This window comes from Euprymna scolopes, chromosome 6 (genome assembly GCF_053919585.1).
Source record: "Euprymna scolopes isolate OS-2025 chromosome 6, ASM5391958v1, whole genome shotgun sequence".
In the NCBI taxonomy this organism is placed as follows: domain Eukaryota; kingdom Metazoa; phylum Mollusca; class Cephalopoda; order Sepiida; family Sepiolidae; genus Euprymna; species Euprymna scolopes.
This window is the reverse complement of record NC_136487.1, coordinates 151,242,307-151,258,020: the sequence shown is the minus strand read 5'-3', so window position 1 is coordinate 151,258,020 and position 15,714 is coordinate 151,242,307. Positions and strand designations below refer to the sequence as shown.

The 15,714-nt window shown below is 34.1% G+C and overlaps 1 protein-coding gene across 5 annotated transcripts in view; it reads right to left on the bottom strand.

Moving 5' to 3' along the window:
• The window catches only part of LOC145278044 (uncharacterized), a 171,082-nt gene that overhangs the window by 143,794 nt on the left and 11,574 nt on the right, over positions 1–15,714 (bottom strand). For all 5 annotated transcript variants that reach the window (XM_080130267.1, XM_080130266.1, XM_080130269.1 and 2 more), the window contains exon 2: positions 806–1,109. In XM_080130267.1, the coding sequence (XP_079986393.1) occupies positions 806–887 (82 nt within the window). In that variant the 5' untranslated portion in view covers positions 888–1,109. The remainder of the gene's footprint in view (positions 1–805; positions 1,110–15,714) is intronic.

Here is a 15,714-nt window from a genome sequence, read left to right as displayed (position 1 = left end):
ATTCATTTCTATTTATATCAAGGTATATGTGTTGGGGTTGAAATATACATCCACTGACCCGTCTCGCAACGCAGGTGCATGCTCTGTCAACAGAAGTCCTGGGTTTAATCCGTCATCAGTAATCCATGTTGACCCCTTTGCACTCCTTGACACAAACAAGCCGCATTCAACTCAGTACCACGTTAACTGCATTATTCATGTCATAGACTGCATAAGTTTTTCCTGATATGTTATCAAAATAAAAAACTAAATAAAATAATCTAAGATTTAAAATGTACAAATTTTCACATTACAAATAATCTGACACCATATTAAATCACTAAAATGAAGTGAAGGGCGAAGAATTTTGACTGTTTTAAACTAGTATGGCTACATGGCATTACCTGGGAGCATAAATTAAAAGAGTTAAAGTAAAAAATTTAAAAATTACCTTTTTTTTTAAAAAAACCTCCTTTTGGCAACTGGTTAAATATAAAATGAAAAAAAAAATAATAAATAACTGACTGACAGTTTGAACTAATTTCAGCAATTTCTAAACAATTTTCCATAAGAGATTTAAAAATAAAAATTTTTTTTCAATCTCTTTAAATGCCCTGGTGAATCAATGAGAAATTTTACAGTAAATTTTCTTTTTACCAGAACCAGGTCTGGATGACACAGAATCTAATGTAAGGTTTACAAATGTATTGCGTATAGTTTCTGGCTTAGCCAGAGAACCACACAACTTTCTTTTCTTAGAAAACAAGACAATTCAGTTTTGAAAAAAAAAAAAAAAAAAAAAAGAGAGTGAGGTAAATTTACTTACATTTCATGACGGAAGAATTTTTTTTGTTTGCATCAAGCGTGTTGCTCTGTTCATTTTGCTGAACGTCTATCATGTGTGCCATCAGGATGGTTGGGAGCGGGGATGCGAGTCAAAGTTAGTTTTGGAGCAAAAACAGTTGTTAAAGATACAGGTACAATCTAATTCTTAACTGGTTGCAGACAGAGATTTGATCGGAGTCTAAACCAGAAGCTTATTTTAAAAAAAAATTATTTTAAAGTGAAGGCTCAATCAGAAGCAGATGCAGAAAAAGATGGCAGCCGTGAAAAAGGAAGATGGCTTCTGTCTGTAAAAGAAGAGAATATTAATCATTTTAAATAGTCAAACATAAAAAAAAATGACATGCTTAATATCAAACACTTTGATAAGTGCTTTTAAAAATTAAAAAGTGTTCAATTAAAACATTAAGTAAAAATTTTTTTTAAATTATAAATGCAATGATAATGTCTACTAACAGAATTTGCTGATAGTAAACATTATCAGCAAAAAAGCTAATCGTAAACCCGTTGTGTGCAAATATCGAGTGAATTACATTGATGATAAAATAGAAAGCATTGAAAATTTAACACTTGCTGTCACTCAGACCCCAGGGAAAGCCACTGATATAATAATTCAATAGAATTGACTGCTAATATAAATCAGTTCTCATGGCCATATTGGCTTGTTAATAATCTGTTAAGTGTAATGATCCGAGAGAAATCCCCCATTATTAAGAGTCAACCATTATACATTGAAAACACAAGGGGGGGAAAAAAAAAAACAAGTTTTATTTTCTTTTTTAGTTGCTTCTTTCTAGAAAGTGAACAATTGGACATTAAAAATTCTAATTTTAGTGATTACTAGCATGCTGGTTCGCATTGCAGTGTCGTAAAATATGCTTAAATAAGATATTTTAATTCATGCATTTTTCATATTCATTATTATAGAGCTAATTCTTTATTATTGTACCCAATATATAGTGATTTCAAAAGTAAAAAAAAAAAAAAATATGATTCGATTAATATTCAAGCCAAATTTTAAAGCTGCAAACCCTTACTAGAGCTTAATAAAAATATATATACATATATCTGCTTCAATAATTCAAACAGCAAACCTATATTTAAAATAATAGTTGAGATTTTAAATTAGTCTCATGTCTAAATCGTACAGAAATCTTTGTCTATCTTTGTTAAATAAAAAATTATTCAAATCTTTAAAACTATTTTCTACATAAAATTTTTATATGGTCGCCATCTTGAATTTTAGCCCTATTAAAAAAAACAAAAAACTTTTCTTTATTTATATACTAGCAGGCTACCTGTATGTATAAATATGATATTTAATTAATGCAGATCTCACATTTATTATTATTAGAGTCAATTTTTTACTGATCATTATATTCTACTCAATATAGTACAAAAAAAAAACAAAAAAAAAAAAACAGATGTATAGAGATACATTAGTTCAACTTGCATCTGCTAAGTTATTTTTTTTTTTCAAGGTAAAAACAAAATTGAATGTTCCACATGTCTGAATAGCCCATATATCAAGTTTCAAATCTGCAGACAAAAACTGCCAGTAGTTTGATAGAGACCATTCTGCACGTACAATCACTTTATATATATATATATATATATATATACGCACACACATAAATACGTACATTATATCTATAAAGTGATATTGTGTGCGTGTGAGGACAACTCTCAACAAATATTCTCAACAATTTTTTTGATCAACAGACTTGAAATTTAGTATATACGATATTCAGACATGTCAAAAACTTTTTAATCAGTTTTTATACAGGGGAAAAAGGGCTGCTAAGGAGTCAAAATGAAAAGCTTGGGAGGGGGCGGATTTTTATCAACTGTTTCACGACTGTGCATGTGCAAATTGTTCACATGATAGCTTCCTTATGTTAGTAGGTTTAAAAATACCTTTTAATCATGGCAAGCTGGCCTAATGGTTATCATACTAGACTCGATGTCTTTAGGTTTTGGTTTTGATCTCAGCTTGAGCATTTTTTTTTTTTACTTACAAGAAATGAACTGTTAAAAAAAAAACAAAAAAAAAACATAGTACTCGTATGCACATGTCTCAGTTTCTTTCCATTTTTTTTTTTTTTTTTTTTTTTTAACTATATTGGGTACAATATAACAATCAGTAGAGGATTGGTTCTAATAATAATAAATTTGAAATTTGCATACGTTAAATATCATATTTATGCATATTTTATGACCAGACTACCTCGGGATTCCTGTTAGTATATAAAGACAAGTTTTCTTTTTAATAGGGCTAAAATTCAAGATGGCGACCATATAAAAATTTTATGTAGAAAATCGTTTTTTAAGCTTTGAGTAAATTTTATTTAACAAAGATAAACAAAGATTTCTGTACGGTTTAGACATGAGACTAATTTAAAATCTCAACTAACATTTTAAATTTAGGTTTACTGTTTGAATTATTGAAGCAGATATATGTATATACATTTTTATTGAGCTTGAGTAAGGGTTTGCAGCTTTAAAATTTGGCTTGAATATTTCTTGCTGGTTAGCTAAATGTTTTGGTTTTGATTCTAGCTGATGGTACCCAAGTTATAGTTTTTTGCTAAACTTTTGAAATCCCTATATATTGGGTACAACATAATAATCAATAGAGAACTGATTCTATAATAATAAATATGAAATCTGTGTAAATTAAAATATCCTATTGAAGCAGAGTTTATGACCAGGCAATTCCAGGTGACCTGACAGTATAATATACACACACATATATATATATATATACACACCACCTGAAACCAGAAATCTTGATTGCCACATGAAGACCATCTACTATATAAAATGTAAATGTCTATGTGATATGTCTGTATGTTCAACTAAAAGTCAAAAACTACAAAACAGACCACCACATCATTTTATGGCCCCCAAAATTATAATTTCTGAAATTTAGAAAAAAAAATATTCATTCTGTGATCGTTAAATGGTCTAGTTTTTGTAAAAGAATGTCCGTTTTTTTTTATGGATTATTAATATTATCATGTAATAATTTTCAAAGAAAAACAATGTACAGTGTAACGCGAATATAAGAGACTCTCCTGGTCCCTACAGCTCTTTAAAATTTCAAGTGTTTAGATCCAAAATTGCCGGAGGAGTTTGGTAGAGTTCTCAAATGCCAAATCGTTGAACTTTGACCCCTTCACAGACAAATTTTTGGCCAAACACGGGTTACAAAGATTTTTCCAAATCTCAATAACCTGAAAATAAAATTTCGAGTCTGTAGACTGAAAATTGACATAGTTATTGCGTAGGGAAATGTACACAGACACACACAGACAGTCAGACAGACACGTTCACTTTTATAGATATATAGATAGATTATAGTCAGTTGTTTATCAATTATTATACTGTACCTAATATATAGTAGTGATTTCAAAAGTTAAAGAAATATGAGTTGGGTGCCATCAGCTAGAATCGAAACCAAAACATTCAGTACTTCAACCTTAATCGTCAGATGGATAAGAAATAGTTAAAAATGAACAGACTTTAACATATGTGTATTTATGCATGCATATACATAACACCATAAGTCGACTTATGCCTGCCAACCTCCAATGTTTTTCAACTTTGACCCCTTGACAGCAGCTATTTTTACCAGCTAAAAACCCATAAAACTACATTCCACAAAAAAAAAAAAAAAAATGCAATCAGCCTTTCTGTGGCATTGCATCTCTGAGGAAATGCACTTTGAAAAAAGTGGAAGACACACACAGTTTTATAAATTCAATGCAACCGTAAATAAAATCATTTTTACAGGGATTATTTTAAAGATTTGAGTGTGGTAGAATAATCCAACTATTTTTCCAGCAACAGATTTGATGTAAGTCTTACATTTCATATCTGTGATGAAAGTCTAGGAGGCTATCAAAGGAAGGGGACGTCCTCGAAAAGAGAAGTATTCATTTTGACTGGAAAGAAGTGAGCATCCAAGCATTAGTTAACACAATAATTTATTCATCACCATCGATTTTTTGAAGAAAATTTAAGTTAATGAACACAACAACAAGATGTGTTCATGCGTCTTTCTGTCCAATCACTAACGACCATGATCTAACACGTGGCGGTGAAGAGCATATAACACTAGAAATGCTGGGAGGAGGGGATGGAGGGGGCGGAAGTGCATATATATTAAACATAAAAGTCTTGGAAGAGTTCAATCCTTGTACAGGACAGTGAATTTTCATTTTCTCTTCAATTACTCCAAAATACATTTCCTTAAACAATAGCCGAGGAGAAACTTATAAAATAGTAAAAATATTCAGTAATTTTTTTTTTTGATACAACACGTGTAGGAAAAGTAATTTGTAAAAAAAAATAAATAAAAACAAATAAATAAAATAAGTTTTATTCAAAACTTATAAGTTGTAATCAGGAGAAAAACAATGAATCCGAATCACATTTGAACGCACAGCTAATTCTGACACACAGAATTGGAAAGTGGGAATCATCTGGTATCAAGTTGCAAGGTTCTTTTGGGGGATGCTACTACGCAGTGAGACATGGAGTATATAAGTACCTCAACTGGACCATCTGTAAAGAATTAAACATCCAATGTAGCAGCAAATCCTGGGAACATCAACCTGCAAGAACAGTTGGAAATAACTTATATACCATACATTACGACCATGTAGTCCCTACAGCCACCTGTCTTGAAAATGCTGCTGTCAAACCTGACAGTTATATGGAATAAGTCAGAGAGTGTTGCAACCTTGGTTGAGGTGAGTGTCCCTAATGATGGAGTGCTGAATAGAGCTGAGAGGGAGAAACAGACCAAATATCAAGATCTCATGTATGATATGAAAAGAAACTGGAATCTTAGGGAGATATCAATCATACCAGTTATTATAGGTGCCATAGGGCTTATGAAAAAGAACCTGAAGTCCTACCTAACTAATATTTCTGGTAAACCAAGTGCAAAAGAGATCCAGACAATTGCACTTAAGGGAACAACGAGGATACTAAAAAGAGCTCTCGGTTGGTTTCAATAAAAAGCAGGGCAATGTTGGCAGCTGGTTTGGCTGCCCCATATTCAGTGTTACAATCTTCAAAGGAAGAAAATTAAAAAAAAAAAAACCCAGGACATTCTAACAAAGGGGAATAACTCCTAATACCAGAATTAGTGTCAGAAATACCCTGTGTTTTAGTGAATTACTAGAGCTTATGTCTTGTTAGAATTGACTAAAAAATACTGCATGTAAATAATTTTTATTGCGATATGCCCATATTTTTAGCAGTTAATTTTATTTTTTTAACAAAATAAATGAAGAAATAAATGCAGCAATATTTCTTTGTCAATTTTAACGAGACATAAGCTCTAGTAACATAATAAAACCTCTACCGCTCTCCCTCGACGCAGGAATGCACCATAATTAACAAAGTCTCTGACAGCATAGACACAGCACTCTCCCTCGACACTAATGCACAAGTACATGTATTTGGTGACTTTAATGTCTACCACAAAAACTGGCTTGGATTCTCTACTTACAGATGCAGCGGGCAGCACAACACAGCTTCGCTATATCTCACTCCCTATCACAAATGGTTACGTTTCCAACCCGTTTCTCTGACCAGCAAGAACAACACGCATCACTTCTAGATCTATTTCTGACCACAGTTCCCGAGGATTGTATAACAAATGCTGACAGCCCACTCAGGAATGCTGATCATGCAGTTATAATGGTCGAAATCGCCCTAAACTCTAGACCCAAAACTGAAGAGCCAGTGCTCAAAACAACGAGATATTATAAAAAGGCTGACTGGGAAGCCATCAGAGAACTTATCAGAGATGCCCCATGGGGAAATATTTTTTCTCTTCCTGCTGAACAGTGCACAAATGAGACCACCGAATGGTTCAAAACGGCAATTGAAGCACATGTTCCCATGCGGAAATTTTATAGCAAGCCCCACTCTCCACAATGGTTTACTTCTACTTGCGCAACTGCCATTGCTCAAAGGCAGCATGCATACCACAGATTTAACCGACATAAGTCCAGTTCAAACAGACAGAAGTATATAGAAGCTAGAAGTAACGTTAAGAAAGAAATAGCGACAGCTAAGAGAGAATTTACTGAAACCACTAAAAAATGCATCGAAGCACAAAAATTAGGAACGCGTGACTTCTGGAAAATCTACAACAGTGTAGTAAATAATGGGCAATCAACAATCCCCCCACTATCCAACAATCATGAGGTTGTTTGCTCTGCAACCGAAAAGGCTAACATGCTTTCCAGTCGGTTTGCCTCAAACTCCACACTGGACCCTGCCAACCACTCTCTCCCTAACTTTCCTTTGCAGACAGACGCCACACTAGGCGATCTGAAAATCACCCCTTCTCAGGTGCATGCTATCATAAGAAAGATTGACACTACAAAAGCATGTGGACCTGATCTCATCCCGGCTGTGCTATTAAAAAAGTGCTCAGCCGAAGTAGCTCCAGTTCTCTCCAAACTTTACAACAAATGCCTTAATGAATCTTGTTTTTCTGCCTGCTGGAAAACTGCTTCTGTAGTACCAGTTTTCAAGAATTCTGGCGAAAGAACTGACCCAGTAAATTATCGCCCCATTAGCCTCCTCCCACTTTTCGCCAAAATATTTGGGACAATAATTAACCAAGCTCTAGTTCATCACCTTACAGATGCTAAACTTCTGACTGACCAACAATATGGATTTAGACAAGCCCGTTCAACAGCAGACATCCTAACTAATCTCAGAACATATGTACCAGTCACTGGATAAAGCGGGGGAGGGCAGAACAGTAGCTCTAGATATATCTAAGGCTTTTGACAGTGTATGGCATGAGGGTCTCCTCAGGAAAATTAGATCATACGGTATCACTGGCAGAATACTTAACATAATTAAATCCTTCTTAGATAAGATAAAAATCCAGGTTGTCCTCGACGGTCGTACATCTAAACAATAGGATATAAATGCGGGAGTGCCTCAGGGGTCAATCCTTGGACCTCTATTGTTCCTAATATTCATTAATGACCTCCTCGACAAAATCGCCTCGGAGATGACACCATACTCTATAACAGGCATGACAGGAAAACAAATGAACATATATCTAAAGAAATGGCAAAAACACTACAGGATGACCTCCAATCTGTAGCGGAATTGGGACAAAAATGGATGGTCACATTCAATGCTGCCAAGACTAAACTGTTTTCCTTCAATAATTACAGGAAACCTTCTCTACCACCAATAGCAATGGCCAACGAATCTTTATCTGAGAGTACATCTTTCAAACTCCTTGGCCTAATGTTCACAGGAAACATGAGTTGGAACAATTACGTTGAAAGCATTGCCAGGGCCGCTGCGAGGAAAGTAGACTCTCTCTACAGTGCTAGAAAGCTACTAACACCCGAAAGTATCCTGTACCTCTATAAGGCCAACATTCGCCCATGTATGGAGTATTGCTGTCACATTTGGGCTGGTGCATCTGCTACTAGTCTCTCACTCCTAGACAAGGTTCAAAAGAGAGTCGCCAATCTGATAAGCCCTGGACTGGCATCTAAGCTTCAGCCTCTGTCCCATCAACGAAATGTTACATCCCTCTGCCTGTTCTACAAGTATTTTAATGGTAAATGCTCTGGCAAACTGCAGACACTTGTGCCCCCACAATGTAGACATCCTCGACAAACCCGACAGGCAGCTAAATCACACCCCTTCACAGTAGAGATCCCTAGATGTAAAAGATCTTTCTACTCCAGTAGTTTCTTCCCCAGAACCGTTAAACTCTGGAATTCCATTCCAGGTCCCGGCTTCCCCAACTGTACTGACATGCAGAAGTTCAAGTGTAATGTGAACCGACATCTTGCTGCCCAAACCCCAACATAGCCCCCCAGTAGTTGTTGCCCCTGATAGTAACCCCCTACACCAAAGTGACAATCTGCCTTGTTTGGGGTGAAAATGTAATTTAAAAAAAAATAAATAAAAAAAAATAAAACATAGGTTATTTAATATTCCTGACGCCAATTCTGGTATTCGAAGTTTAGAGTTATTTCCCTTTGTCAGAATACCCTACTTGCACGTTCAAGCATGATTCAGATTCATTGTTTTTCTCTTGTTTACAAATTTTGAATAAAACTTTAACCAGTACAGATTATTTTATTTATTTTTAAATGGGAGTCACCATTTATCAAGGCCTGAGAGCCACTTGAGGATAAAAGTTAATGAGTACGATAGTCACTGAGACAACAGCATATTAATAGTTAGTGGTGGACATAGAGTAGAAATTGATTATTGAATTTGTTTACATTGGACTTGGAACAACCATATTGTAGTCAGCTAGAAAGCATGCCAGTGGAACAGAGTTCCACAGGCGGGCAGATCTAGGAAAGAAACTGTTCATGGAATTTGTATTTAGATTAATATACAAATAGAGAGTGCGGAAAATTGTTGATAGTTGTTGTAGCTAGATGAGTGGGGTTTTTTTTGTGAAAGTTTGGTAAGGAGGGGGGGGGACCATAAATTGAAGCTCAAAACAAGCACTTGCCGTGAAATAATAACAAAAGGGTAATAAATCAATTCATTAAAGTTGGACGTCATTGGCATTTAAAATATTTAAAATTAAGGTGACAGAGTTAAAGAAGAAAATCCCAGACCTTGTGCATGTGTGGGTGTGTATTGTCACGCCAGACTTAGGAGTTAGGGAGCTTTGGTTATCATTTAGTCTCCATTTTTTTTTTTCTCTTATTTTTACCTGAAGACTGATTTTGATGAAAATTCTAGCATGGCTGACAGAACGAGGTCATGCTATCCCCATGGATTAAACAAAGGGCTCCATTTGAAATTCTGTACAGATTCCCGAATTCAACAGAAAGATTCCAGAGTTCAAAAGATACCTCAGATCAGATCGACGGAGACATTGTGAAATTAATTCAAGATGAGAGCAGTAGTCTAAAAATTTCAAATTATTAATCCTTATCTCAAGAATTCAGAAATATAACATTTTTACATTGTATGTGTGTGTGTGTGTTTTTGTTTTTTTTTGGTAAATTTTTACCTAGTTTCCACCTTAACATTTTCCTTTAAAAATGATGACTTTTATAGGTTTTCGGGTATGCTGAAAACGAATATCACATTTAAATTTTCTGCAAATAAGTACTTTTCTAGATGTTAAGCAATGTCATTTCTTATGTTATTGCTGGTGGTTGCTTGGTATGTGCACGCAGGTTCTCGGGGTTGAGTTTGCGTTCATGTGTACCAAGTTGGCCGCCAGCAATAACATAAGAAATGACATTGCTTAATATTCGGAAAACTACTTAATTGCAGAAAATTTAAATGCGATATTCGTTGTCAGCATATCTGGAAATCTATGAAGTAGTCATTTTAAAGGAAAATGTTAAGGTGGAATTTTTTTACTGATTTGGCCAACTACCCTGAAGCAACTTGGACTTTGTTTTTATGTGACTTAAATTTTGATTATCTTCAATTATTTTACATTAATTATTAAAAAAGACAATTTCTGACAGTTCTTTTTTATTCAAATAATTATTTTATAGGTACTTATCGAGAGAGGGTACCGTGCTATAATAACGTTTTTTAGAAAGCCATTCTTAACATGGGAAGGGTGTTTTGCAACTATTCTATACTTTCACCTAACAATCTAAGATACTATAAAACTTTAACTTGAAGATACTATTTTTCAAAAATGGTACTTTCTCTGCATAAGCACTATTTTATATTCTTAATACTTTTGAGTTTGTTTTTAATATTCGATTAAACCTATTTCAATGCATATTTTTCAAAGTCTGACACCGAGAATTTTGAAGCCTTTAAATTGTCAATTCGAAAGTTTTTAATTTGGCTTTTTTTATGTTTGTTTTCAAACGGTCTGGCAACCTTGTCAGTTACTGGATGGCCCTCTTGCAATTTAGTTAAACCAAAATATGAGGAAAATACGGGGACATATTTGGGGGTACACGGTCTGTAAGAATGTCATTTGATTGACTATTGAAAATGGCTTAACTATGGCAACAGAACTTTAAAATTAAAATGAAACAATATTGAATTTAACGTAATAAAATTAAATTGAAACAATTAGAAAACAATGTTTTTATGAAATGATTTTTATTAAATACAAATTTTTTATGAAATGATTTTTATTAAATACAGAAATTTTTTATGAAATGATTTTTATTAAATACAGAAACAAACAAATAAACATAATTAGAAATTATATTGTTTTCAGATACATATGAGGAACATTTTACATCTTGTAATTCTTGCGGTGTTAATACACGATCAATTTGTTCTAACCTTCTTGTGTATGTTGCATTTTTTATTTTTTATTAATGATTTAAAGAGATCTTACTGATTTTTTCTAATTTTATAATAAAATAAAATGGATACTTGTACAGTTTAGTCAAAACATTAAAAAAATGAAAATATCGAAAAACGGTTATATTGTACGTATCTGTTTTGGACTGAAGATCTCCGAAAAAAAAAATTTAATTTAATTTGATCGAGTATTTTTTTTTTACAGCAGAAAAACATGTTCTTATGAGAGCGCGTTGAAGTCAGTCATTGTGAAATTTGCTGAACACGCCACGGGGAGATAACTCCATGTAAAGCGCCGATACTCCCTCCCCATCTTTAATTCTAGCTTTTCTTCCTAAAAATCAAACCTTTTGCTCGATATCATAACAAATTGTTTTTTGCTGTAAAAAAAAACAAAAAAAAAAAACTACTTGATGAAATTAAGTGAAATTTTTTTTCCGGAGAACTTCGTTTCATAACGGATACATGCAATATAACTTTTTTCGATATTTTCATTTTTTAATGTCTTGACTAAACTGTACTAGTACCATGAAATGTTTAACTTTTAATAACTAATCAAATTGCTTTACTTAAATATGACTTTTTTAAAACTTTAAAAAAAAAAAAATTCTTTTAAAATAATTATATTTTTTATAATAATAATTTTTAATTAATAATTAAACAATAATTCAATTCTTTAACAATAATTAAAATTTTTTGAAAAATTCTTTTACAAAAATAGCCAATCAAATTACATTCTTACAAGCGGTGTACCCTGAAATATATCCCAGTATTTTCCTCATATTTTTTGGCCTTCGAGCCGGGATCAAAGTGTAGTATCAAAGTAGGCACCACCCCTCCCACCACACACACATAAATACAAATTTAAAGGGGTAACCATGATAAAAGAGGCTGGCCGAGAGAAAAATTATTTAAAATTTACAACAGAGACGAGATGGATCAACCAACCTCACCTTCTTTTTGAGTTGGCCTTGTGCCTAAGTTTTTTTGTTCATTTTCCCAATTGTATTTTTTTTCCTGTGAGTAAAAAGTTTAATATCTGAAAGTGTAGTATCTGTTCTGCAGTTGCTGCACTTAAGATAATTTGTACCAGTCAATGGAGGGGAAACCCTCTATACTGGGACAATTATTATTTTTGGTAACCAGAGTGCCCCCTTTCTGCCTACTTTTAGGGGGGGGGGCTGGTTTTTACCCCACATTACAAACGGCTTGTGCCTAATTTGCTTTGGTGGGGAAGCAAATAAATACATTAAACTGCAAGAGGGCCTACCGAATGTTATTGAGCCAATATGAGTTGCCAGGGGGAAATCACCTACATAATGATTTGAGGAAAATTCCCCACGTTGTTAGATTATGAATAAGCCGTATTCAAATACAATAAGGGATGGTCATTTAAAGATAGAAAATAAAGAGTTTCACTTTCTTTAGGAAGTGAGACATGTCTTCCTCTTCTTATTTTTAGTGAGTAATTAGTTTGGTATGAGTTTGATACAAAGTTTATCAAATTAAAAAGGAAACGTTTCTTGTAAATGACCCAAATTTAAGATTGTCACCATATGAAATTTTGGCGCTTCTACATTATTGGGACGAAATTTCGGAAATCGTAATACTGAATTTCACATGAAAACAATGGTATCCACGTATTCCTCCATTTTGATTTAAACAAGATGGCAGCAATTTTTCACATGCCAACACGATTAAAGTTGTTTTGTTTAATAATTCAATAATATTCAGGTGATTTCGACTGCATAATTTGGAAGCTACCATTGTAACTTATTAGAATTGACAAGAAAAAATCAGTTGAAACCATTGTTTATTATCTGAAAACTCCATTCATTAACTACAAAATCTCGTCCCAATTCTGTAGAAGCGGCAAACTTTTATATTAAAACAATTATATTTACTTATGTACAATGACAATGTATGCTGAAGTACTGAACTAAAGACCTACCTTTAAAAAATTGATTGATGTTAAAGATCTTTATTAATTAATATATTTCATATTGTTTTTATTGATGGCCATTTTTGTTTTTGTGTGCACGTGCAAAAACAAACATGGCGAGGAAATATATATATTAAATTATAAGAGGTTTTAATATCATAAAACCTACCTGTGGGCAACAATTTTAAATTCGTTCAAAACAAGGGCCGAGTATCCTTAAAAATCAACTTTTTAAAAGTAAATCTCTAGCTGGTACGTTAGCGCAAATTGACCAGTACGTACTCATCACGGAATGAAAATGTCATATTCCAAAAATCACATAAATTGATCAAGTAAAATATTTTGTAGAAAATCTGAGGGGTGGGGGCGATTTATAATAGTAAATTGTATCTATTACAAGGCTCATTCTGATCTCGGTAGTGTGAATTGACTTGTCCCTCTTTATTTAAACAAAATTCAAACAACATGGCCAATCAAAACAAAGTGCTGGTTATTCATAAAATTTAATTTTTTAGCGAGTAATAAAAATGACCCCCCCCCCACAGCTAAAATATTTAAAACTCTTTCACTGGTCGGTATTTATTTGCTCCCCCACTGAGCAAATTAGGCACAAGGCCGATTTTTAATGTGGGGAGTGAAAGGAGGGGGAAGGGAAAAGGGGACCAGCTCCCGAGAGGTGGGAAATGGAAGCTGGATAGTGATTTGCCGGTTGCCCCTACATGGACCAGAAGATTGCCACAAGGGCAATGGTCTTTGCTTGCAGCATCTGCTCCGTTTGCCTGCTTCCCACCTGACTACAACTTGGATGTCTTCAAGTCCAACGTTAACAAATTCCTAATGAACCGCCCCCTTAAGTAAACACTTCATCAAATCTCCACACTAACGTAATGTACTTGCAATAACCCTTATCCCTGAGTGGCTTCCGGGCCTTGATAAGTGGTGATCACTGTGTAAAAAAAAAAAAAAAAAAAAAGATACTACACTGTGATCGTCTTTTCTTGGTCCGAAGGCCACTTTCACTGGTCGCCATTTTGAATATTGTTGTTTACAAGCAAAACAAATCAACCCGGTCTCGTTTCCAAAAACAAGTCAACTCGGTTTCGTTTTTCAAAAGAAAAAAAAAAAAAAAAAAAAAAAAGTTTGTTTTTGTGGGGGGGTGGGGGGGGTCATATCTATCTTTTTTTTTTTCTCTCATCACCACAAAAATTTAAATTAGAGAAAAACAAGCCAGATATGAATCCTCTCCTCTTAAAACCTGCGAAACACATCAAACTGGTGCCAATTTGTAGGTACTGACCGTGGAGTCACTAACTTGTAAGGGTGCGAGTCGGTGTTCACCAATTCATAATCAGGATCTATCAATTTTTAGGACTGAGGTTGCAGGTGCGGGAATCTCTTGCAGTCTAAAGTAGTAGAGTTGTGGAGTCGGATGGTAAAAGTCTGACCGATTCCTAGGATGTTAACTCCGACTCCTTTGTTCAACTCCAGACTCCGACTACAGACTCCTCGACTCTTATATGGAAATCTAATCTGTAGATCTATATACCAGCCTCCCACACCTATTCAGCAAGCATTTTATGATTACTTTTCATGCATATTATTTTTTACGTTCAACATTCACTTGTATGATAAATATACTCATATACACTCAACCAGCTTTATAGAATAAGTTAAAATAAGAAAGAGATAAAAAAAATTTACCATTAAATTTTATTATGCTATCAGTTCCAAAGGGAATACAATATATAGGGATAAGTAAACCTCTTTAGGCCATGGCATTTCGAAGCCAAATGCTTCTCATCAGAAGAGGGGAGGAAAGACACATTATGCAGAAAATAAATTTTTTTAAAGGCAATATTGTCTTTATGGAAAGAGGATCAAAGGAAAAACACAAAACTGTACTGAGACTAAAGCTGCTTCCAAGACTGCCACCAATCACTGTAATAGAGTAATAAAGAACGCAAGAGAGTTGTATGCTCAGTCCATTAAGCCTAAAGTAGCTGAGCAACAGCTTGGTTCCCACCAGTTTTGGCAAATAGCAAACAGAGTCCTGAACAGAAACATGTGCTCTATCCCAACTATCATCGATGGACCTGAGGTAATCTCGTCAATATCAGACAAAGCTAAAATCTTTGCCAAGAATTTTGCAACTAATTCTACTCTATGCGACCAAGGCCATCACCCCCCCCCATTAGAAAACATGCTATGTGACATATAAATATCTGTGCATGATGTTGCCAAGCTAATCAAAAACCTTGATTCCAGTAAAGCAACTGCCCCTAACGCATTCCAATTATAGTGCTGAAAAAGCTTTAACTAGAACTAGCTACTATACTTACAAAGCTGTTTAAGCATGGTCTTAAGTACAATTGCTTCCCAACACCCTGGAAAACCTCATCAGTATGCCCTTTATTTAAGAATTCAGGTGATTGGTCATCTCCTTCTCAGTACAGACCAATAAGTCTCTTGTGCATCATGAATAAGTTGCTAGAATCTGTCTTAAATAGAGAAATAGTTAACCATCTCAGCAAAAAATACCTTGTTAGTGACATGAAATATGATTTCCATTCTGCTAGATCCACAGCACATGTGCTAACAGTTATATCTCATAGGATTAGTGAATTTATCAA